Source organism: Triticum urartu, chromosome 5 (assembly GCF_003073215.2).
Source record: "Triticum urartu cultivar G1812 chromosome 5, Tu2.1, whole genome shotgun sequence".
NCBI lineage: Eukaryota > Viridiplantae > Streptophyta > Magnoliopsida > Poales > Poaceae > Triticum > Triticum urartu.
In genome coordinates, this window is record NC_053026.1 from 593,212,266 (window position 1) to 593,238,567 (window position 26,302).

The window sequence follows — 26,302 nt, forward strand, 5'->3', positions numbered from 1 at the left end:
CTTAGCTTGCACACATGAAAGGCACTTAGAACCTTTGGCTAAAGTGAAACTCGGGATTAAATCCAACTTGGCTAGCCGCGTCATAACACCAAAACTAATGTGACAAAGACGTGAATGCCAAACTTCAGATTCATTAACATTCGAATGAATATGGTTCACGACTTTATTACAAAAATCTGCGAGGGAAAGGCGGAACATCCCTCCGCTCTCATAACCTTTTCCAACAAAGAGTCCATATTTTGTAACAACTAATTTATTAGACTCGAAAACCAACTTAAACCCTTCTCTACATAGAAGGGAGCCACTAACAAGGTTCTTCTTGATGGCGGGGACATGCTGCACGTTCTTCAGCTGCACGATCCTTCCCGAAGTAAACTTCAGATCGACCGTGCCAACACCATGAACAGAAGCACTCGCGCCATTCCCCATCAATACGGACCCGTGACCTGTGACCTGGTAAGAAGTGAACAATGAAATGTCAGCACACACATGAACACCTACACCTGTGTCCACCCACCAATCATTGGGTTGAAACACTGAAAAAACAGTAAATAAATTACCGTACCCAGATGCACCATTCTCATTGTTGCCCACAATCATGTTGACAGACTTGGAGTCCTCTCCTGACTTCTTGTACTTGTTTGGGCACTTGTTGGCCCAATGTTCAACCGAACCACAAGTAAAGCAGCCCTCGTCCTTCTTGTTCTTCTTGAAGGTCTTCTTACCCTTCTTCTTAAAGTCGGTATTGTGTTGGACACCGTTCTTTCCCTTGGACTTGTGGGAGTTGAAGTTCTTATGGTTCACCATGTTGGCAACAGAAGTCCCTTCGGCCCCTTTTCCGTGCGAGTCTTTTGCCCTCGAATTCTACTCAACACTCAGATGGCCAATGACATCCTCCACAGAGAATTCACGCCTCTGATGTTTCAGAGTGGTGGCAAAGTTCCTCCAGGAATTAGGGAGCTTAGCGATTATGCAGCCCGCGACAAACTTGCCCGGTAACTCGCACTTGAGAAGCTCAAGTTCCTTAACAATGCATATTATCTCATGAGCCTGCTCCAATACAGGACGGTTTTCAACCATCTTGTAATCGTGGAACTGCTCTATAATATACATCTCGCTCCCTGCATCGGCGGCCCCGAATTTAGATTCGAGCGCCTCCCACAAGTCCTTGGCGACATGCACATGTAAATATGCGTCGACCAGTTTATCTCCGATCACGCTAAGAACCGCTTCGAGAAACACAACGGTAGCCTCCTTGAACGCCTTCTCCTGTTCAGGAGCAATCGTTCCCGTGGAGACACTGGTGACCCAGAACACGTTCATAGCCGTGATCCATAACGTGGTCTTAGTCTGCCAACGCTTGAAGTATGTACCGGTAAACTTATCCGGTTTCAGTGCAGCGGCAAAGCCACTTGCCGAGAAATTCCTACACATAATAGGTTTTTGGATTGTTGAGTAAATAGGCAATTTTTCGATTAAATTAATCCATGAGTAAATCACTAGCATGGCATTGACTAAGTTGATGACGTACTGACTCTGATCTAAACATGCACGTACTAAGCAAACAGTAGACAAATCTACACGTACTGCTAGTACTGCTAATATGAAAATAATCAGGAGCGGGATAAACGAGTTATACCCTCCAGTAGGCCACGCAGAGGCCGCGGCTTTGGTGGCAGCAGCGGCGTCCTTGGCGGCCTTCTTGTCGGCTTCAGCTTTCTCGGCGGCGGCACGGTCGGTGTCGGTGGACATGGTGATGATGAAGGCGACGCGGACGTAGAGGAAGTAGACGATCGGAAGCGAGCAGTCGCGTAATCGCTGCCCAAAAACCTATTCGCCCCTCACCCCGTACAGGAACCAGAAGGGCGTGGTTTCGGAGACCTGCTCTCCCGTCGACCGTGTACGCGGCGGACGGGATGGAGTCACCGGCGGCAGCAGCAGCGAAGGAACGACGGTGGGCGGCTAGGGTTAGGAGACACCGCATACTTATAGGCGCAGCCGCGTGGAGAGACGTGGGCTCGACCCACGTCCGAGTCCGTGACAGCCCACGATCCGACGTCTCAGATCGTGGCCCAGCTGTCAGAAAACTCTCCGTTAGTGACTGGCAAAAATAAGCGCGTAGGTGTGAGCTCGGCTCGGCTCAATCCCGCAACCCGCGGCGCGTCGTGACAAGGCGAGGCGTGGTGTGGCGAGGCGGGCGGCGGAGGAGGAGTGCGCGAGGGCCTCTTCTCTTCTCAAGCTCCAATAGCATGTAGAAGAGAAACCCTTATAAACCACTCCAACTCTCCTTCCACTTCCGGGGTGGGACTAAACTTCCCAATACACCTAGTGCCATATAACCCACATGGGCCCTTAGAGATTTTTCAGAAATTGCAATATGGGCCTAGAGCCCATCTCAGATTTCAGCAATCTGCACGCGCATTGTCACGTTGCCGTCACATCAGCACACACACACACGACATCTTCACGGCGCACACGCAGTTTTGTAAGTGCTACGTCTTGAGCTTGCGTTGGTTTTCCCCGAAGAGGAAGGGATGATGCAGCAAAGTAGCGTAAGTATTTCCCTCAGTTTTTGAGAACCAAGGTATCAATCCAGTAGGAGCCCACGCTCAAGTCCCTCGTATCTGCACAAAGCGATAGCTACTCGCAACCAACGCGATTAGGGGTTGTCAAGCCCTTCACGGTCACTTACGAGAGTGAGATCTGATAGATACAATATTTTTGGTATTTTTGATATAAGGATGCAAAGTAAAAAGTAAAAGCAAAGTAAATAGCAAAACAATATAAAAGTGATGGAGATTGACATGATGAGAATAGACCCGGGGGCCATAGGTTTCACTACTGGCTTCTCTCAAGAGCATAAGTATTCTACGGTGGGTGAACAAATTACTGTTGAGCAATTGATAGAATTGTGCATAATTATGAGAATAACTAGGCATGATCATGTATATAGGCATCACGTCCGTGACAAGTAGATCGAAACGATTCTGCATCTACTACTATTACTCCACTCATCGACCGCTATCCAGCATGCATCTAGAGTATTAAGTTAAAAATAGAGTAACGCCTTAAGCAAGATGACATGATGTAGAGAGATAAATTCATGCAATATGAAATAAACCCCATCTTGTTATCCTTGATGGCAACGATACAATACGTGCCTTGCTGCCCCTTCTGTCACTGGGTAAGGACACCGCAAGATCGAACCCAAAGCTAAGCACTTCTCCCATGGCAAGAACTACCAATCTAGTTGGCCAAACCAAACGGATAATTCGAAGAGAGTTGCAAAGATAACCAATCATGCATAAAAGAATTCAGAGAAGATTCAAATATTATTCATAGATAGACTTGATCATAAACCCACAATTCATCGGTCTCAACAAACACACCGCAAAAAGAAGATTACATCGAATAGATCTCCACAAGAGAGGGGGAGAACTTTGTATTAAGATTCAAAGAGAGAGAAGAAGCCATCTAGCTACTAACTATGGACCCGAAGGTCTGAGGTAAACTACTCACACTTCATCGGAGGGGCTAGGATGATGTAGAAGCCCTCCGTGATGACGGCCCTCTTCCGGCGGAGCTCCGGAACAGGCTCCAAGATGGGATCTCGTGGATACAGAAAGTTGCGGCGGTGGAATTAGGGTTTTGGCTCCTGTTCTGATCGTTTGGGGGTACGTGTGTATATATAGGAGGAAGGAGTATGTCGGTGGAGCACCGAGGGGCCCACGAGGCAGGGGGCGCGCCCTAGGGGGGGCGCCCCCACCCTCGTGACCACCTCTTTGATCCCTCGCAGTAGGGTCCAAGTCTCCTGGATCACGTTCGGTGAGAAAATCACGTTTCCGAAGATTTTATTCCGTTTGGAGTCCGTTTGATATTATGTTTATCCGAAACACTGAAATAGGCAAAAAAATAGCAATTCTGGACTGGGCCTCCGGTTAATAGGTTAGTCCCAAAAATAATATAAAAGTGGAAAATAAAGCCCAATATAGTCCAAAACAGTAGATAATATAGCATGGAGCAATCAAAAATTATAGATACGTTGGAGACGTATCAGGCATCCCCAAGCTTAATTCCTGCTCGTCCTCGAGTAGGTAAATGATAAAAAGAGAATTTTTGATGCAGAGTGCTACTTGGCATAATTTCAATGCAAATCTTCTTAATTGTGGTATGAATATTCAGATTAGAAAGATTCAAGACAAAAGTTTATATTGACATAGAAAATAATAATACTTCAAGCATACTAACAAAGCAATTATTGTTGGAAATATGCCCTAGAGGCAATAATAAAATGATTATTATTATATTTCCTTGTTCATGATAATTGTCTATTATTCATGCTATAATTGTGTTATCCGGAAAGCATAATACATGTGTGAATACATAGACCATAACATGTCCCTAGTGAGCCTCTAATTAACTAGCTCGTTGATCAATAGATAGTCATGGTTTCCTGACTATGGACATTGGATGGCATTGATAACGGGATCACATCATTAGGAGAATGATGTGATGGACAAGACCCAATCCTAAGCATAGCACAAGATCGTGTAGTTCGTTTGCTAGAGCTTTTCCAATGTCAAGTATCATTTCCTTAGACCATGAGATCGTGTGACTCCCGGATGCCATAGGAGTGCTTTGGGTGTACTAAACATCACAACGTAACTGGGTGACTATATAGGTATACTACAGGTATCCCCGAAAGTATCTGTTGGGTTGACACGGATCGAGACTGGGATTTGTCACTCCGTATGATGGAGAGGTATCTCTGGGCCCACTTGGTAATGCATCATCATAATGAGCTCAATGTGACCAAGTGTTTGGTCACGGGATCATGCATTACGGTACGAGTAAAGTGACTTGCCGGTAACGAGATTGAACGAGGTATTGGGATACCGACGATCGAATCTCGGGCAAGTAACGTACCGATTGACAAAGGGAATTGAATACGAGATTGATTGAATCCTCGACATCGTGGTTTATCCGATGAGATCATCGTGGAACATGTGGGAGCCAACATGGGTATCCAGATCCCGCTGTTGGTTATTGACCGGAGAGTCGTCTCGTTCATGTCTGCGTGTCTCCCGAACCCGTAGGGTCTACACACTTAAGGTTCGGTGACACTAGGGTTTTTGAGATATTAGTATGCGGTAACCCGAAAGTTGTTCGGAGTCCCGGATGAGATCCCGGACGTCACGAGGAGTTCCGAAATGGTCCGGAGGTAAAGATTTATATATAGGAAGTCCAGTTTCGGCCATCGGGAAAGTTTCGGGGGTAATCAGTATTATACCGGGACCACCGGAAGGGTCCCGGGGGTCCATCGGGTGGGGCCACCTATCCCGGAGGGCCCCATGGGCTGAAGTGGGAGGGGAACCAGCCCCTGGTGGGCTGGTGCGCCCCCCATGGGCCTCCCCCTGCGCCTAGGGTTGGAAACCCTAGGGGTGGGGGGCGCCCCACCTGACTTGGGGGGCAAGTCCCCCCCCTTGGCCACCGCCCCCCTTGGAGATGGGATCTCCTAGGGCCGGCGCCCCCCTAAGGGGCCCTATATATAGTGGGGCGAGGGAGGGCAGCCACACCAAAGCCCTTGGCGCCTCCCTCCCCCCTCGTAACACCTCTCTCTCTCGTTGGAGCTTGGCGAAGCCCTGCCGAGATCACCGCTGCTTCCACCACCACGCCGTCGTGCTGCTGGATGTCCATCAACCTCTCCTTCCCTTGCTGGATCAAGAAGGAGGAGACGTCTTCCCCAACCATACGTGTGTTGAACGCGGAGGTGTCGTCCGTTCGGCACTTGGTCATCGGTGATTTGGATCACGACGAGTACAACTCCATCAACCCCGTTCCCTTGAACGCTTCCGCTCGCGATCTACAAGGGTATGTAGATGCACTTCCCTTTTGCCTCGTTGCTAGATGACTCCATAGATTGATCTTGGTGATGCGTAGAAAATTTAAAAATTCTGCTACGTTCCCCAACAGTGGCATCATGAGCTAGGTCTATGCGTAGTTTCTATGCACGAGTAGAACACAAGTTGTTGTGGGCGTCGATTTTGTCAATTTGCTTGCCGTTACTAGTCTTATCTTGATTCGGCGGCATCGTGGTATGAAGCGGCCTGGACCGACCTTACACGTACGCTTACGTGAGACTGGTTCCACCGACTGGCATGCACTAGTTGCATAAGGTGGCTAGCGGGTGTCTGTCTCTCTCACTTTAGTCGGATCGGATTCGATGAAAAGGGTCCTTATGAAGGGTAAATAGAAATTGGCATATCACATTGTGGTTTTGGCATAGGTAAGAAACGTTCTTGCTAGAAACCTATAGCAGCCACGTAAAAAACTTGCAACAACAATTAGAGGACGTCTAACTTGTTTTTGCAGCATATGCCGTGTGATGTGATATGGCCAAAAGGATGTGATGAATGATATATGTGATGTATGAGATTGATCATGTTCTTGTAATAGGAATCACGACTTGCATGTCGATGAGTATGACAACCGGCAGGAGCCATAGGAGTTGTCTTAATTTATTTATGACCTGCATGTCAACTTATACGTCATGTAATTACTTTACTTTATTGCTAAACCATTAGCCATAGTAGTAGAAGTAATAGATGACGAGACAACTTCATGAAGACACGATGATGGAGATCATGGTGTCATGCCGGTGACGATGATGATCATGGCGCCCCGAAGATGGAGATCAAAAGGAGCAAAATGATATTGGCCATATCATGTCACTATTTGATTGCATGTGATGTTTATCATGTTTTACATCTTATTTGCTTAGAACGACGGTAGCTTAAATAAGATGATCCCTCACAATAATTTCAAGAAAGTGTTCTCCCTAACTGTGCACCGTTGCGAAGGTTCGTTGTTTCGAAGCACCACGTGATGATCGGGTGTGATAGATTCTGACGTTCGAATACAACGGGTGTAAGCCAGATTTACACACGCAATACACTTAGGTTGACTTGACGAGCCTAGCATGTACAGACATGGCCTCGGAACACAGAAGACCGAAAGGTCGAACGTGAGTCGTATAGAAGATACGATCAACATGAAGATGTTCACCGATGATGACTAGTCCGTCTCACGTGATGATCGGACACGGCCTAGTTGACTCGGATCATGTATCACTTAGATGACTAGAGGGATGTCTATCTGAGTGGGAGTTCATTAAATAATTTGATTAGATGAACTTAATTATCATGAACTTAGTCTAAAAACCTTTGCAAAATGTCTTGTAGATCAAATGGCCAACGCTCATGTCAACCTCAACTTCAACGCGTTCCTAGAGAAAACCAAGCTGAAAGCTGATGGCAGCAACTATACGGACTGGGTCCGGAACCTGAGAATCATCCTCATAGCTGCCAGGAAAGCATATGTCCTAGAAGCACCGCTAGGTGAAGCACCCATCCCAGAGAACCAAGACGTTATGAACGCTTGGCAGTCGCGTGCTGATGATTACTCCCTCGTTCATTGCGGCATGCTTTACAGCTTAGAACCGGGGCTCCAAAAGCGTTTTGAGCAACACGGAGCATATGAGATGTTCGAAGAGCTGAAAATGGTTTTCCAAGCTCATGCCCGGGTCGAAAGATATGAAGTCTCCGACAAGTTCTACAGTTGTAAGATGGAGGAAAATAGTTCTGTCAGTGAGCACATACTCAAAATGTCTGGGTTGCACAACCGCTTGTCCCAGCTGGACATTAACCTCCCGGACGAAGCGGTCATTGACAGAATCCTTCAGTCGCTCCCACCTAGCTACAAGAGCTTTGTGATGAACTACAATATGCAGGGGATGGTGAAAACATTCCTGAAGTATTTTCAATGCTGAAATCAGCGGAGGTGGAAATCAAAAAGGAACATCAAGTGTTGATGGTCAATAAAACCACTAGTTTCAAGAAAGGCAAGGGTAAGAAGAACTTCAAGAAGGACGGCAAGGGAGTTGCTGCGGCCGGTAAATCAGTTGCCGGGAAGAAGTCAAAGAATGGACCCAAACCTGAGACTAAGTGCTTTTATTGCAAGGGAAAGGGACACTGGAAGCGGAACTGCCCCAAATACTAAGCGGACAAGAAGGCCGGCAACACTAAAGGTATATGCGATATACATGTAATTGATGTGTACCTTACCAGTACTCGTAGTAGCTCCTGGGTATTTGATACTGGTGCAGTTGCTCATATTTGTAACTCAAAACAGGAGCTGCGGAATAAGCGGAGACTGGCGAAGGACGAGGTGACGATGCGCGTTCGGAATGGTTCCAAGGTCGATGTGATCGCCGTCGGCACGCTACCTCTACATTTACCTACGGGATTAGTTTTAAACCTCAATAATTGTTATTTAGTGCCAGCTTTGAGCATGAACATTGTATCTGGATCTCGTTTAATACAAGATGGCTACTCATTTAAATCCGAGAATAATGGTTGTTCTATTTATATGAGAGATATGTTTTATGGTCATGCCCCGCTGGTCAACGGTTTATTCTTAATGAATCTCGAACGTGATGTTACACATATTCATAGTGTGAATACCAAAAGATGTAAAATTGATAATGATAGTCCCACATATCTGTGGCACTGCCGCCTTGGTCACATCGGTGTCAAACGCATGAAGAAGCTCCATACAGATGGACTTTTGGAGTCTCTTGATTTCGAATCATTTGACACGTGCGGACCATGCCTCATGGGTAAAATGACCAAAACTCCGTTCTCCGGAACAATGGAGCGAGCAACCAACTTATTGGAAATTATACATACTGATGTGTGTGGTCCAATGAGCATTGAGGCTCGCGGTGGCTATCGTTATGTTCTCACTCTCACTGATGACTTAAGTAGATATGGATATGTCTATTTGATGAAACACAAGTCTGAGACCTTTGAAAAGTTCAAGGAATTTCAGAATGAGGTAGAGAATCAACGTGACCGAAAGATAAAATTCTTACGATCAGATCGTGGGGGAGAATATTTAAGTCACGAATTTGGTATGCACTTAAGGAAATGTGGAATCGTTTCACAACTCACGCCGCCTGGAACACCTCAGCGTAACGGTGTGTCCGAACGTCGTAATCGCACTCTATTGGATATGGTGTGATCTATGATGTCACTCACTGATTTACCGCTATCATTTTGGGGATACGCTCTAGAGACAGCTACATTCACTTTAAATAGGGCACTGTCTAAATCCGTTGAGACGACACCGTATGAATTATGGTTTGGGAAGAAACCTAAGCTGCCGTTTCTAAAAGTTTGGGGATGCGATGCTTTTGTCAAGAAACTTCAACCTGAAAAGCTCGAACCCAAGTCGGAAAAAATGTGTCTTCATAGGATACCCTAAGGAAACCATTGGGTATACCTTTTACCTCAGATCCGAAGGCAAGATCTTTGTTGCCAAGAACGGGTCCTTTCTGGAGGAAGAGTTTCTCTCGAGAGAAGTAAGTGGGAGGAAAGTAGAACTCGATGAAGTACTGCCTCTTGAACCGGAAAGTAGCGCAACTCAGGAAGATGTTCCTATGGTGCCTGCACCGACTAGAGAGGAAGTTAATGATAATGGTCAAGGTACTTCGGATCAAGTTTCTACTGAACTTCGAAGGTCCACAAGGACACGTTCCACACCAGAATGGTATGGCACCCCTGTCCTGGAAATCATGTTGTTAGACAACGGTGAACCTTCGAACTATGAAGAAGCAATGGCGGGCCCAGATTCCAACAAATGGCTTGAAGCCATGCAATTCGAGATAGGATCCATGTATGAAAACAAAGTATGGACTTTGACAGACTTGCCCGATGATCGGTGAGCGATAGAGAATAAATGGATCTTTAAGAAGAAGACGGACGCGGATGGTAATATTACCATCTATAAGGCTCGACTTGTCGCTAAGGGTTATCGACAAGTTCAAGGGGTTGACTACGATGAGCCATTCTCACCCGTAGCGAAGCTGAAGTCCGTCCGAATCATGTTAGCAATTGCCACATACTATGATTATGAGATATGGCAAATGGACGTCAAAACGGTATTCCTTAACGGCTTCCTTAAGGAAGAATTGTATATGATGCAGCCGGAAGGTTTTGTCGATCCTAAGAATGCTAACAAGGTATGCAAGCTCCAGCGCTCCATCTATGGGCTGGTGCAAGCATCTCGGAGTTGGAACATTTGCTTTAATGAAATGATCAAAGCGTTTGGGTTTATGCAGACTTATGGAGAAGCTTGCGTTTACAAGAAAGTGAGTGGGAGCTCTGTAGCATTTCTCATATTATATGTGGATGACATACTTTTGATGGGAAATGATATGGAACATTTGGACAGTATTAAGGCCTACTTGAATAAGTGTTTTTCAATGAAGGACCTTGGAGAAGCTGCTTACATATTAGGCATCAAGATCTATAGAGATAGATCGAGACGCCTCATAGGTCTTTCACAAAGCACATGCCTTGATAAGATATTGAAGAAGTTCAATATGGATCAATTCAAGAAGGGGTTCTTGCATGTGTTGCAAGGTGTGAAATTGAGCTCAGCTCAATGTCCGACCACGGCAGAAGATAGAGAAAAGATGAGTGTCGTCCCCTATGCCTCAGCCATAGGGTCTATCATGTATGCCATGCTGTGTACCAGACCTGATGTAAACCTTGCCGTATGTTTGGTAGGAAGGTACCAAAGTAATCCCGGCATGGAAAACTGGACAGCGGTCAAGAACATCCTGAAGTACCCAAAAAGGACTAAGGATATGTTTCTCATATATGGAGGTGACGAGGAGCTCGTCGTAAAGGGTTACGTCGACGCTAGCTTCGACACAGATCTGGATGACTCTAAGTCACAAACCGGATACGTGTATATTTTGAATGGTGGGGTAGTAAGCTAGTGCAGTTGCAAGCAAAGCATCGTGGCGGGATCTACATGTGAAGCGGAGTACATGGCAGCCTCGGAGGCAGCGCATGAAGCAATCTGGATGAAGGAGTTCATCACCGACCTAGGAGTCATACCCAATGCGTCGGGGCCGATCACTCTCTTCTGTGACAACACTAGAGCTATTGCCCTTGCCAAGGAGCCCAGGTTTCACAAGAAGACCAGGCACATCAAGCGTCGCTTCAACTCCATTCGTGAAAATGTTCAGGATGGAGACATAGATATTTGCAAAGTACATACGGATCTGAATGTCATAGATCCGTTGACTAAACCTCTTCCGCGAGCAAAACATGATCAACACCAGATCTCTATGGGTGTTCGATTCATCACAATGTAACTAGATTATTGACTCTAGTGCAAGTGGGAGACTGTTGGAAATATGCCCTAGAGGCAATAATAAAATGATTATTATTATTATATTTCCTTATTCATGATAATTTTCTATTATTCATGCTATAATTGTGTTATCCGGAAATCATAATACATGTGTGAATACATAGACCATAACATGTCCCTAGCGAGACTCTAATTAACTAGCTTGTTGATCAATAGATAGTCATGGTTTCCTGACTATGGACATTGGATGTCATTGATAACGGGATCACATCATTAGGAGAATGATGTGATGGACAAGACCCAATCCTAAGCATAGCTCAAAGATCGTGTAGTTCGTTTGCTAGAGCTTTTCCAATGTCAAGTATCATTTCCTTAGACCATGAGATCGTGTGACTCCCGGATGCCGTAGGAGTGCTTTGGGTGTACCAAACATCACAACGTAACTAGGTGACTATAAAGGTATACTACAGGTATCCCCGAAAGTATCTGTTGGGTTGACACGGATCGAGACTGGGATTTGTCACTCCGTGTGACGGAGAGGTATCTCTGGGCCCACTCGGTAATGCATCATCATAATGAGCTCAATGTGACCAAGTGTTTGGTCACGGGATCATGCATTACGGTACGAGTAAAGTGACTTGCCGGTAACGAGATTGAACGAGGTATTGGGATACCGACGATCGAATCTCGGGCAAGTAACATACCGATTGACAAAGGGAATTGAATACGGGATTGATTGAATCCTCGACATCGTGGTTCATCCGATGAGATCATCATGGAACATGTGGGAGCCAACATGGGTATCCAGATCCCGCTGTTGGTTATTGACAGGAGAGTCGTCTCGGTCATGTCTGCGTGTCTCCCGAACCCGTAGGGTCTACACACTTAAGGTTTGGTGACGCTAGGGTTTTTGAGATATTAGTATGCAGTAACCCAAAAGTTGTTCGGAGTCCTGAATGAGATCCCGGACATCACGAGGAGTTCCAGAATGGTCCGGAGGTAAAGATTTATATATAGGAAGTCTAGTTTTGGCCATCGAGAAAGTTTCGGGGGTAATCGGTATTGTACTGGGACCACCGGAAGGGTCCCGGGGGTCCACCGGGTGGGGCCACCTATCCCAGAGGGCCCCATGGGCTGAAGTGGGAGGGGAACCAGCCCCTGGTGGGCTGGTGCGCCCTCCATGGGCCTCCCCCTGCGCCTAGGGTTGGAAACCCTAGGGGTGGGGGGCGCCCCACCTGACTTGGGGGGCAAGTCCCCCCCTTGGCCGCCGCCCCTCCTTGGAGATGGGATCTCCTAGGGCTGGCGCCTCCCTAGGGGCCCTATAAATAGTGGGGGGAGGGAGGGCAGCCACACCAAAGCCCTTGGCGCCTCCCTCTCCCCTCGTAACACCTCTCTCTCTCTCTCTCTCTCGTTGGAGCTTGGCGAAGCCCTGCCAAGATCACCGCTGCTTCCACCACCACGCCGTCGTGCTGCTGGATCTCCATCAACCTCTCCTTTCCTTGCTGGATCAAGAAGGAGGAGACGTCTTCCCCAACCGTACGTGTGTTGAACGCGGAGGTGCCGTCCGTTCGGCACTTGGTCATCGGTGATTTGGATCACGACGAGTATGACTCCATCAACCCCGTTCCCTTGAACGCTTCCTCTCGCGATCTACAAGGGTATGTAGATGCACTCCCCTTTCCCTAGTTGCTAGATGACTCCATAGATTGATCTTGGTGATGCGTAGAAAATTTAAAATTTCTGCTACGTTCCCCAACAATTATGTCTTCTCAAAATAACATGGCCAAAGAAAGTTATCCCTACAAAATCATATAGTCTGGCTATGCTCCATCTTCCCCACACAAAGTATTTAAATCATGCACAACCCCGATGACAAGCCAAGCAATTGTTTCATACTCTAACTTTTTCAAAACTTTTTCAATCTTCACGTAATACATGAGCGTGAGCCATGGATATAGCACTATAGGTGGAATAGAATGGTGGTTGTGGAGAAGACAAAAAAGGAGAAGATAGTCTCACATCAACTAGGCGTATCAACGGGCTATGGAGATGCCCATCAATAGATATCAATGTGAGTGAGTAGGGATTGCCATGCAACAGATGCACTAGAGCTATAAATGTATGAAAGCTCAACAAAAGAAACTAGTGGGTGTGCATCCAACTTGCTTGCTCACGAATACCTAGGGCAATTTGAGGAAGCCCATCATTGGAATATACAAGCCAAGTTCTATAACGTAAAATTCCCACTAGTATATGAAAGTGACAACATATGAGACTCTCTATATGAAGAACATGGTGCTACTTTGAAGCACAATATATGAGACTTGCTATATCATGGTGCTACTTTGAAGCACAAGTGTGGAAAAAAAGGATAGTAGCATTGCCCCTTTTTTTTGGGGCCTTCTTTTTTTTCTTTGGCCTTTCTCTTTTTTGGGGGGACAATGCTCTATTGAATGATGATCATCACACTTCTATTTATTTACAACTCAATGATTACAACTCAATACTAAAACAAAGTATGACTCTATATGAATGCCTCCGGCGGTGTACCGGGATATGCAATGAATCACGAGTGACAAGTATGAAAGAATTATGAACGGTGGCTTTGCCACAAATACTATGTCAACTACATGATCATGCTAAGCAATATGACAATGATGGATGTGTCATGATGAACTAGATGGTGGAAAGTTGCATGGCAATATATCTCGGAATGGCTATGGAAATGCCATAATAGGTAGGTATGGTGGCTGTTTTGAGGAAGGTATATGGTAGGTGTATGATACCGGTGAAAGGTGCGCGATATTAGAGAGGCTATCAAGGGTGGAAGGGTGAGAGTGCGTATAATCCATGGACTCAACATTAGTCATAAAGAACTCATATACTTATTGCAAAAATTTAGAAGTTATCAAAGCAAAGTATTACGCGCATGCTCCTAGGGGGATAGATTGGTAGGAAAATACCATCGCTCGTCCCCGACCGCCACTCATAAGGAAGACAATCAATAAATAAATCATGCTCCGACTTCATCACATAACGGTTCACCATACGTGCATGCTACGGGAATCACAAACTTCAACACAAGTATTCTTTAAATTCACAACTACTCAACTAGCATGACTTTAATATTATCACCTCCATATCTCAAAACAATTATCATGCTTCAATCTTTTCTTAGTATTCAACACACTCAAAAGAAAGTTTCACAAATCTTGAATACCAAGCATATTATTATCAGGCAAATTACCATGCTATTAAGAGACTCTCAAATTAATTTAAGTGAAGCATGAGAGATCAATAGTTTCTTTAAAACGAATGCACCACCGTGCTCTAAAAGATCTAAGTGAAGCACATAGAGCAAAATTATAACGCTCAAATGATATAAGTAAAGCACATAGAGATAAGTGAAGCACATAGAGCAAAATTATCTAGCTCAAAAGATATAAGTGAAGCACATAGAGTATTCTATCAAATTTTAATTCATGTATGTCTCTCTCAAAAGGTGTGTACAGAAAGGATGATTGTGGCATACTAACAAACAAAGACACAAATAATACAAGACGCTCCAAACAAAACACATATCATGTTGGTGAATAAAAATATAGCTCCAAGTAAATTACCGATGGAAGTGGACGAAAAGAGGGGATGCCTTCCGGGGCATCCCCAAGCTTTGACTTTTTGGTGTCCTTGGATTATCTTGGGGGTGCCATGGGCATCCCCAAGCTTAGGCTCTTGTGAAGGAAATATGCCCTAGAGGCAATAATAAAGTTATTATTTATTTCCTTATTTCATGATAAATGTTTATTATTCATGCTAGAATTGTATTAACCGGAAACATAATACATGTGTGAATACATAGACAAACAGAGTGTCACTAGTATGCCTCTACTTGACTAGCTCATTAACCAAAGATGGTTATGTTTCCTAACCATGGACAAAGAGTTGTTATTTGATTAACGGGATCACATCATTAGGTGAATGATCTGATTGACATGACCCATTCCATTAGCTTAGCACCCGATCGTTTAGTATGTTGCTATTGCTTTCTTCATGACTTATACATGTTCCTATGACTATGAGATTATGCAACTCCTGTTTGCCGGAGGAACACTTTGTGTGCTACCAAATGTCACAACGTAACTGGGTGATTATAAAGGTGCTCTACAGGTGTCTCCAAAGGTACATGTTGGGTTGGCGTATTTCGAGATTAGGATTTGTCACTCCGATTGTCGGAGAGGTATCTCTGGGCCCTCTCGGTAATGCACATCACTTAAGCCTTGCAAGCATTGCAACTAATGAGTTAGTTGCGGGATGATGTATTACGGAACGAGTAAAGAGACTTGCCGGTAACGAGATTGAACTAGGTATTGGATACCGACGATCGAATCTCGGGCAAGTAACATACCGATGACAAAGGGAACAACGTATGTTGTTATGCGGTCTGACCGATAAAGATCTTCGTAGAATATGTAGGAGCCAATATGGGCATCCAGGTCCCGCTATTGGTTATTGACCAGAGATGTGTCTCGGTCATGTCTACATTGATTCTCGAACCGTAGGGTCCGCACGCTTAAGGTTTCGATGACAGTTATATTATGAGTTTATGAGTTTTGATGTACCGAAGGAGTTCAGAGTCCCGGATGAGATCGGGGACATGACGAGGAGTCTCGAAATGGTCGATACGTAAATATCGATATATTGGACGACTATATTCGGACTTCGGAAAGGTTCCGAGTGATTCGGGTATTTTTCGGAGTACCGGAGAGTTACGGGAATTCGCCGGGAGAAGTATTGGGCCTTATTGGGCCATACGGGAAAGAGAGAGGGGCTGCCTAGGGCAGGCCGCGCGCCCCCCCAAGGCCTAGTCCGAATTGGACTAGGGGGAGGGGCTGCACCCCTTCCTTGTTTCCTACTCCTACTACATGGAAGGACTCCTAGTTGGACTAGGAAAGGGGGAATCCTACTCCCGGTGGGAGTAGGACTCCCCTAGGGCGCGCCATAGAGAGGGCCGGCCCTCCCCTCCTCCACTCCTTTATATACGGGGGCAGGGGGCACCCCATAGACACACAAGTTGATCTTCGTGATCGTTCCTTAGCCGTGTGCGGTGCCCCCCTCCACCATATTCCACCTCGGTCATATTGTAGCAGTGCTTAGGCGAAGCCCTGCGACGGTAGAACATCAAGATCGTCACCACGCCGTCGTGCTGACGGAACTCCTCCCCGACGCTTTGCTGGATCGAAGCCCGGGGATCGTCATCGAGCTGAACGTGTTCCAAGAACTCGGAGGTGCCGGAGTAACGGTGCTTGGATCGGTCGAACCGTGAAGACGTACGACTACATCAACCACGTTGTGCTAACGCTTCCGTTGTCGATCTACAAGGGTATGTAGATCACACTCTCCCATCTTGTTGCTATACATCACCATGATCTTGCGTGTGCGTAGGAAATTTTTGAAATTACTATGTTACCCAACATCTTGCCACTCCTTGTTCCATAATCTATCAAAAGAATTCACCCAAAACTTTAAAACTTCACAACACAAAACTCAAGATAGAAAACTCGTGAGCTCCGTTAGCGAAAGAAAACAAAAGACCACTTCAAGGTACTGTAATGAACTCATTATTTATTTATATTGGTGTTAAAACTACTGTATTCCAACTTCTCTATGGATTATAAACTATTTTACTAGCCATAGATTCATCAAAATAAGCAAACAACACACGAAAAATAGAATCTGTCAAAAACAGAACAGTCTGTAGTAATCTGTAGCTAGCGCAATATCTGGAACCCCAAAAATTCTAAAATAAATTGCTGGACGTGAGGAATTTATCTATTAATCATATTCAAAAATAATTAACTAAATAGCATTTTTCAAATAAAAATGACAGCAGTTCTCGTGAGCGCTAAAGTTTCTGTTTTTTACAGCAAGTTCAACAAGACTTTCCCCAAGTCTTCCCAACGGTTCTACTTGGCACAAACACTAATTAAACACAAAAAATACAACCAAAACAGAGGCTAAATAATTTATTTATTACTAAACAGGAGAAAAAAGTAAGGGATAAAAATAAAATTGGGTTGCCTCCCAACAAGCGTTTTTCTTTAAAGCCTTCTTAGCTAGGCATTGATAATTTTAATGATGCTCACATGAAAGACAAGAATTGAAGCACAAAGAGGGCATCATAAAACATGTGACAAACACATCTAAGTCTAACATACTTCCTATGCATAGGCATCTTTAGGCAAACAAATTTTCAAGCCAAGCAAAAACTAGCATATGCAAGGATGCAGAAAGAAACAATAGCAATCTCAACATAACGAGAGGTAATTTAGTAACATGAAGATTTCTACAACCATATTTTCCTCTCTCATAGTAATTACATGTAGGATCATAAGCAAATTCAACAAAATAGCTATCACATACAATATTTTCAACATGATCCACATGCATGCAAAGTTGACACTCTTCCAAAATAGTGGGATTAACATTAACTAAAGTCATGACTTCTCCAAACCCACTTTTATCAAGATTTTCATAAGATTGAACATTCTCCAAATATGTGGGATCTAAAGTTGACACTCTTCCGAACCCACTTTCAATAATATTGCAAACACTATTATCAATCTCATATTCATCATGGGGTTTAAATAAATTTTCAAGATCATAAGAAGAATCACCCCAATCATAATCATTGCAACAAGTAGTAGACATAGCAAAACTAGCATCCCCAAGCTTAGGGTTTTGAATCTTATTAGCACAATTGACATCAAGAGAATTTATAATAAAAGCATTGCAATCATGCTTTTTATTCAAAGATCTATCATGAGTCACTTCATAAAGCACTTCATCACGATTTTCAGATTTACGAATTTTAGGCAAAAGCTTATAAAGATAATCTAGTGCATCCAAATCACTAGGAATTGGTTCATCATAATTGGATCCCTTAAAAAGATTGGCAAGCGGATGAGGATCCATAGATCTTAAGTTTTCTATTTAGTAATAAATAAACAACTATTCCAACCATACGAGCAAACAAGAAACGGGCAAAAAAGAGGCAAACAGAGAGGGAGGATAGAGAGAGAGGGCGAATAAAACGGCAAGGGTGAATTGGGGGGAGAGGAAAACGAGAGGCAAATGGCAAATAATGTAATGCGACAGATAGGGATTGTGATGGGTACTTGGTATATTGACTTTTTGCGTAGACTCCCCGGCAACAGTGCCAGAAATCCTTCTTGCTACGTCTTGAGCTTGCGTTGGTTTTCCCCGAAGAGGAAGGGATGATGTAGCAGAGTAGCGTAAGTATTTCCCTCAGTTTTTGAGAACCAAGGTATCAATCCAGTAGGAGCCCACGCTCAAGTCCCTCGTACCTGCACAAAGCGATAGCTACTCGCAACCAACACGATTAGGGGTTGTCAAGCCCTTCACGATCACTTACGAGAGTGAGATCTGATAGATACAATATTTTTGGTATTTTTTATATAAGGATGCAAAGTAAAAAGTAAAAGCAAAGTAAATAGCAAAACAATATAAAAGTGATGGAGATTGATATGATGAGAATAGACCCGGGGGCCATAGGTTTCACTACTGGCTTCTCTCAAGAGCATAAGTATTCTACGGTGGGTGAACAAATTACTGTTGAGCAATTGATAGAATTGTGCATAATTATGAGAATATCTAGGCATGATCATGTATATAGGCATCACGTCCGTGACAATAGATCGAAACGATTCTGCATCTACTACTATTACTCCACTCATCGACCGCTATCCAGCATGCATCTAGAGCATTAAGTTAAAAACAGAGTAACGCCTTAAGCAAGATGACATGATGTAGAGAGATAAATTCATGCAATATGAAATAAACCCCATCTTGTTATCCTCAATGGCAACAATACAATACGTGCCTTGCTGCCCCTTCTGTCACTGGGTAAGGACACCGCAAGATCGAACCCAAAGCTAAGCACTTCTCCCATGGAAAGAACTACCAATCTAGTTGGCCAAACCAAACGGATAATTCGAAGAGAGTTGCAAAGATAACCAATCATGCATAAAAGAATTCAGAGAAGATTCAAATATTATTCATAGATAGACTAGATCATAAACCCACAATTCATTGGTCTTAACAAACACACCTCAAAAAGAAGATTACATCAAATAGATCTCCACAAGAGAGGGGGAGAACTTTGTATTGAGATTCAAAGAGAGAGAAGAAGCCGTCTAGCTACTAACTGTGGACCCGAAGGTCTGAGGTAAACTACTCACACTTCATCGGAGGGGCTAGGATGATGTAGAAGCCCTCCGTGATGACGACCCTCTTCCGGCGGAGCTCCGGAACAGGCCCCAAGATGGGATCTCGTGGATACAGAAAGTTGCGGCGGTGGAATTAGGGTTTTGGCTCCTGTTCTGATCGTTTGGGGGTATGTGTGTGTATATAGGAGGAAGGAGTACGTTGGTGGAGCACCGAGGGGCCCACGAGGCAGGGGCGCGCCCCCTAGGGGGGCGCCCCCCACCCTCGTGACCACCCCTTTGATCCCTTGCAGTAGGGTCCAAGTCTCCTCGATCACGTTCGGTGAGAAAATCACGTTTCCGAAGATTTTATTCCGTTTGGACTCCGTTTGATATTATGTTTATCCGAAACACTGAAATAGGCAAAAAATAGCAATTCTGGGCTGGGCCTCCGGTTAATAGGTTAGTCCCAAAAATAATATAAAAGTGGGAAATAAAGCCCAATATAGTCCAAAACAGTAGACAATATAGCATGGAGCAATCAAAAATTATTGATACGTTGGAGACGTATCAGTAAGCCCAACGTGTTAGAATACAAGTTGTATAGGGATAGGAAAGTGGTTTAACTTGTATCCCTGTCTATCTCTTCTTCTCTCCCGTATCTTCTGTAAACCTCCCGAGAGGATCATGATCGATCTTTCAACTTGTACATCAAGGCATTGGCCATATATATACTGTTGGAAATATGCCCTAGAGGCAATAATAAAATGGTTATTATTATATTTCTTTGTTCATGATAATTGTCTATTGTTCATGCTATAATTGTATTATCCGGAAATCGTAATACATGTGTGAATACATAGACCACAACACGTCCCTAGTGAGCCTCTAGTTGACTAGCTCATTGATCAAAAGATAGTCATGGTTTCCTGACTATGGACATTGGATGTCATTGATAACGGGATCACATCATTAGGAGAATGATGTGATGGACAAGACCCAATCCTAAGCATAGCTCAAAGATCGTGTAGTTCGTTTGCTGTAGCTTTTCTGAATGTCAAGTATCATTTCCTTAGACCATGAGATTGTGCAACTCCCGGATACCGTAGGAGTGCCTTGGGTGTGCCAAACGTCACAACGTAACTGGGTGACTATAAAGGTACATTACAGGTATCTCCGAAAGTGTCTGTTGGGTTGGCACGAATCGAGACTGGGATTTGTCACTCCGTATGATGGAGAGGTATCTCTGGGCCCACTCGGTAATGCATCATCATAATGAGATCAATGTGATCAAGTGGTTGATCACGGGATCATGCATTACGGTACGAGTAAAGTGACTTGTCGGTAATGAGACTGAACAAGGTATTGGGATACCGACGATCGAGTCTCGGGCAAGTAACGTACCGATTGACAAAGGGAATTGTATACAGATTGATTGAATCCTCGGCATCGTGGTTCATCCGATGAGATCACCGAGGAGCATGTGGGAGCCAACATGGGTATCCAGATCCCGCTGTTGGTTATTGACCGGAGAGTCATCTCGGTCATGTCTGTATGTCTCCCGAACCCGTAGGGTCTACACACTTAAGGTTTGGTGACGCTAGGGTTGTTAGGAAGACTTGTATGTGATTACCGAATGTTGTTCGGAGTCCCGGATGAGATCCCGGACGTCACGAGGAGTTCCGGAATGGTCCGGAGGTGAAGATTTATATGTAGGAAGTTGTCATACGGTCACCGGAAAGGTTCGGGGGCATATCGGTATTGTACCGGGGCCACTGAAAGGGTTCCGGGGGTCCACCGGGAGGGGCCACCTCTCTCGGAGGGCCTAATGGGCTGTAGAGGAAAGGGAACCAGCCCTACATGGGCTGGCCGCATCCCCCCCTTGGGCCCATGCGCCTAGGGTTGGGGGGGAAACCCTAAAGGGGGCGCCCCCCTTGCTTGGGGGGAAAGCCCCCTCCCCTTGGCCGCCGCCCCCCTCTAGGTCTCATCTAGAGGGGGCCGGCCCCCTTCCTCCTTCCCCTATAAATAGAGGGGCAAGGGGAGGGCTGCACACAACATCTAAGGCGCAGCCCCTCCTCTTCCCAACACCTCTCCTCCTCCGTAAGAGCTTGGCGAAGCCCTGCCGGAGTACTGCAGCTTCACCACCACCACGCCGTCGTGCTGCTGTTGGAGCCCTCTTCCTCAACCTCTCCCTCCTCCTTGCTGAATCAAGGCGCGGGAGACGTCCTCGCTCCGTACGTGTGTTGAACGCGGAGGTGCCGTCCGTTCGGCGCTAAGATCTTCGGTGATTTGGATCACGACGAGTACGACTCCATCAACCCCGTTCTCTTGAACGCTTCCGCTCATGATCTACAAGGGTATGTAGATGCACTCCTCTCTCCCTCATTGCTAGATGACTCCATAGATTGATCTTGGTGATGCGTAGAAAATTTTAAAATTCTGCTACGTTCCCCAACAGTGGCATCATGAGCTAGGTCTATGCGTAGTTACTATGCACGAGTAGAACACAAAGCACTTGGGTCAGATGATGCAACAAATTATAGAAGCATTGTAGGTGCATTATAGTACTTGACTCTTACACGTCCTGATATTTCATATTCTGTTAACAAAGTATGTCAATACTTGCATGCTCCTACTACTTCTCATTGGACAACAGTCAAAAGGATTTTGAGGTATCTCAAGTTTACAGAGGGACTTGGTCTTCAGATTGTCAAGTCTTCATCTATGCTTGTGTCAGCCTACTCTGATGCAGATTGGGCAGGGTATGCTGATGATAGAAGGTCAACAAGTGGTTTTGCTGTATTTCTAGGAACAAATCTTGTGTCATGGAGTGCAAGAAAACATGCAACAGTCTCAAGGTCAAGCACTAAGGCTGAGTATAAAGCTTTGGCTAATGCAACGGCTGAAGTAATGTGGATTCAGACATTGTTACATGAACTTGGAATTAAAGTTCCACAGGTTGCAAGATTATGGTGTGATAATATTGATGCAACCTATCTTTCAGCTAATCCTGTTTTTCATGCACGGACAAAACATATTGAAGTTGATTTTCACTTTGTCAAAGAAAGAGTGACACGCAAACTGCTTGATATAAGGTTTATTCCAACAAGTGATCAACTTGCTGATGGATTCACAAAGCCTCTGACAATGAGGAGGTTATATGATTTCAAGTACAATCTCAACCTTGGCAAACAGGGTTTAGATTGAGGGGGAGTGTTAGAATACAAATTGTATAGGGATAGGAAAGTGGTTTAACTTGTATCCATGTCTATCTCTTCTTCTCTCCTGTATCTTCTGTAAACCTCCTGAGAGGATCATGATCGATCTCTCAACTTGTACATCAAGGCATTGGCCATATATATACATCGCGGCCCGAGACAAAGGGTTCTACGCTTCCTCATACAACGGCCCGTCACGCGCTATGACCAGCTCGCGCACGTTTGCGCCTTACCTTTGCCGTGTTGTAAATTCATTATTTGATAAAATCTAAGAGCATAAATCAACTCTTATAAAAAGCATAAATCCATTCTTTTGAAGAAGAGAGCATATCTCACATGAATGTTTTTTTTTCTTCTGTAATCCAAAGAGGCTCTGAAGGAAACCACAACCCTTATTCCGGCCCATTTCACTCTCTCTCTCTCTCTCAGTCTCTCTCCTACGACCCCGGCCCAAGAGGGAAACCACAACCACCCCACCTCCCCTCTTCCTCCTCCTCCCCAAATCACAAACACCGAAGAAGAGAGGAGACGAGAAAGGGGATCGCCGCCGCCGCCGCCGCCGTCGCCCAGGATGACGTCGATGCTGTCCGCGTTCTCGTCGTGGTTCGTGAACCCGCGCCGCAACCCGCTGGCCCGCATCCACATGCTCACCATCTCCAACCGCCTCAAGAACTACGGTAACCTCCGATCCGATCCGATACTTCGTCGTCTCAATCGTACTGTAGATCTGATCTCCGCGCGAGACCTGGTGATCTGAATGCGTGCGTGCGTGATTGCTCCAGGCCTGAGGTACGACGACCTGTATGACCCCTACTTCGATCTGGACATCAAGGAGGCGCTCTGCAGGCTGCCCCGGGAGGTGGTCGACGCCCGCCACCAGCGTCTCAAGCGCGCCATGGACCTCTCCATGAAGCACCAGTACCTCCCCGACGACGTCCGGGTCCGTCCCTCTCCCTGCCCCCTCCCGCCCCGCCCTCTAATCTGCGCGGATCTTTCTCGATTCGCGTGCCCACGTGCCTCCGGTTTGTGGGATGTGGATATGGCGTACGATTTACCTGATCGATCCTGGCCTTCTCGAGGGCCTGTGCGGTAGCTGCGATTTCTCTTTGTGTTATGGCTGATGAGAAATTGGATCTTTTGCCCCACTTTACTTCTCCATAAGATCATTTGCCCCCCCCCCCCCTGAGAGGCTACCGGGGGGGGCCCGGGGCCCCTGTCATTGAGACAATCACAGGGCAAATCATCCAATCCCCCGGCTGATGGTTGCGCGTCTAGCGAAATGAATGGGGAAAGTGAGGTGCATAGTGCATTTCGGTTGCGTATGTGGTCTAGATGAATCTACTGGGATGGTGTCTCGGATGCTCCATTCGGTTCATCCACGCTGCATTGCAATTCGCACTATTGTTTGTTGCCTAAGAAACCGGTGAATTAGATGCTGGAGATTTCAATAGTTTGGAGGAGAGAAGTTGTACCCAGCAATTATGGAATTCATATCTGAGTGAGAAATGGTCATGGTTTAGGTTTGAATAGAATTTGAAATGTCACATGAGAATAAAGGATTAGGTTTGATAATAAAGCATAAAATTGTTGAAATCTATTATATTATACTAGCGAGTCAGATTATTGTTCACAATTTTTGCACGGTTTAATTAGTCCTGTGGTCTTATGGTGTCATTTTTCAGTATGTAGTTTGAATCGCTATTTATGATGCATCGATTGTTTCGAGGTTTATATGTATTTTGGTGTACAAAGTTCTTTCTCTGGATGCATTTTGCTTAGATGGGTTTGAATGAATACCCAGCCTGTTGATTTATTCTTCAGTGCTGAAGATGTTATAGATTATTTCCCCCCTGAAGATCCATTAACTCATATGACCTGTGAAGTGCTGATGTGTGAGAAACAGGTCATTATGAACTAACCATTCTTTCAGGTTCAGTAATCAGCTGTTGATTACCATTACACTAGCTATTATCAAACATATGTAATAAACACAGGTCTTCTGAAACCTTTATTTTTTCTGTACAGGCACTACAGACACCATTCAAAAGCTATTTGAGCGACATGCTGGCTCTGGTAAGTGCATTTGCTGATGCTTGCCTTTTGTATTTTCATGTATTAATAACTTACGATATTCTGTATGCTGCTTTGAAATATTTACCCACTTCAAGTACAAGTGTGCTACATTTCGGTCATGCTGTAGACTTCAGCCTTGCACTTTTCTGCATCACCGTGTTTATGCAACATGTATAGATTAGCTTCAACTGCCAATCCGTTAATAGTGTTTGGTACTATGAGCCGGACGGAGAATGGACCTTCTGATACAAACTCATTTGTCTGATTTGACGAATGGAGTGGGTTGATCCATCATCCCAAAACCATTGGATGGCCCCATGATTGGGCAATCCATCATAGGATGAGGTGTGATGCCTCAAATTAAACACCCTATGTGTTTTATGTAAAGCAGTTTCATCAAGTTCCTCCCTAAACCATGCTATCTTGTAGTTTTCTTATCCTTTACATCTTTGACCCTGAATATTAATCTCGCTCCTTACTTTTCTTGGCCATTTTGCATTTAGAGCATGTTTTGTGAGATGAGTAGTTGAGTACAAGATGGTACAAGCATACAGCCATAAAATTTGTGAATTCATGATCTATGTATGTAAGGTGGGACTGATGTATATAGCATCCCAACACCTCTGCCAACTTAGTTTGGCAGTTCCTAGAACTAATTATTATTTCTACATACAAGTATTTCTCCAAACAAGACTGGTGTTAACCTAAATAATTCCTGGGCTTCAAGCCGGTGTTTTGATATTATCCTGTGAAGCTATTTACCATTTCAATACCATTAAGACCTGTTCCAAGTTGGCTAATGTTTTGATCTCACATTCTGTTGCAGGTGAAAAAGGAGGCAGCAGAGCGTAAAGCACTGGGAGCCCTTCCTCTCTACGAGAGAACCCTTCCTTGAAGACATTTTCCTTGATATGCGCCACAGCTTTTGCTCCTTGTAGCATCACAATGCATGAAATAAAATGCAGATTATGACACTGTTCCTCCTTCGGGTTTCATGTCCATTGCCTGTAGCAGTTTCTTGTGCCCCTTCCCAAATTAATTGCGACAGAATTTCTGTTGCTGTTGCTGATATAAAAGTTTATTTTGGTTGATGGAATTGTTGCTATAGAAGTCTGAACAACTCTGCTCTTGGTCTTTTTTCCATTGAGCAACGTTTTTGTTGCTTGCTTCTGGGTTTACGCTGCCCATTTCGACAGATCTGTGGTGCTAGTGATCTGCTATGTTCCGTGAATTGTTCTTCCGAGCTTGCCTACAGATGTTTCTTTCTCAAAGTTCTACAGTGCCGTAAACCAACTACAAATTGTCCTAGTAAGAACTTGAAAGAAAATCCAAATATGCATGCACAAGAGGGTGCATAAGGTATCATTGTTCATACTCCAACTAGCCCGTTACCTGTCCCCTGTCTTCTCACCCCCCATGTTGGGGTAAATCACCCTGTTGCAGTACGTTTTGTTTTGTTTTGTTTTTCAAGTTCTTCCTTCTCCGTTTCATCTCCATTGGGTCAAGCTTGCTCGTGAAGGATGCCGGTGCTCTTGCATGGCCCCCGCATGTGCTTTACGTCTT

At 44.9% G+C, this 26,302-nt stretch overlaps 1 protein-coding gene across 1 annotated transcript; it reads left to right on the forward strand.

The window, feature by feature from the left end:
* The first annotated feature begins 23,090 nt into the window (after window positions 1-23,090).
* Window positions 23,091-25,830, forward strand: LOC125511051 (cytochrome b-c1 complex subunit 7-like). Its single transcript, XM_048676332.1, has 4 exons — window positions 23,091-23,343; window positions 23,449-23,606; window positions 24,692-24,739; window positions 25,566-25,830. Exons 1-4 carry the CDS (start codon window positions 23,238-23,240, stop codon window positions 25,632-25,634), a joined length of 381 nt encoding a protein of 126 aa, XP_048532289.1. The 5' UTR covers window positions 23,091-23,237; the 3' UTR covers window positions 25,635-25,830.
* Window positions 25,831-26,302: the final 472 nt, after the last annotated feature.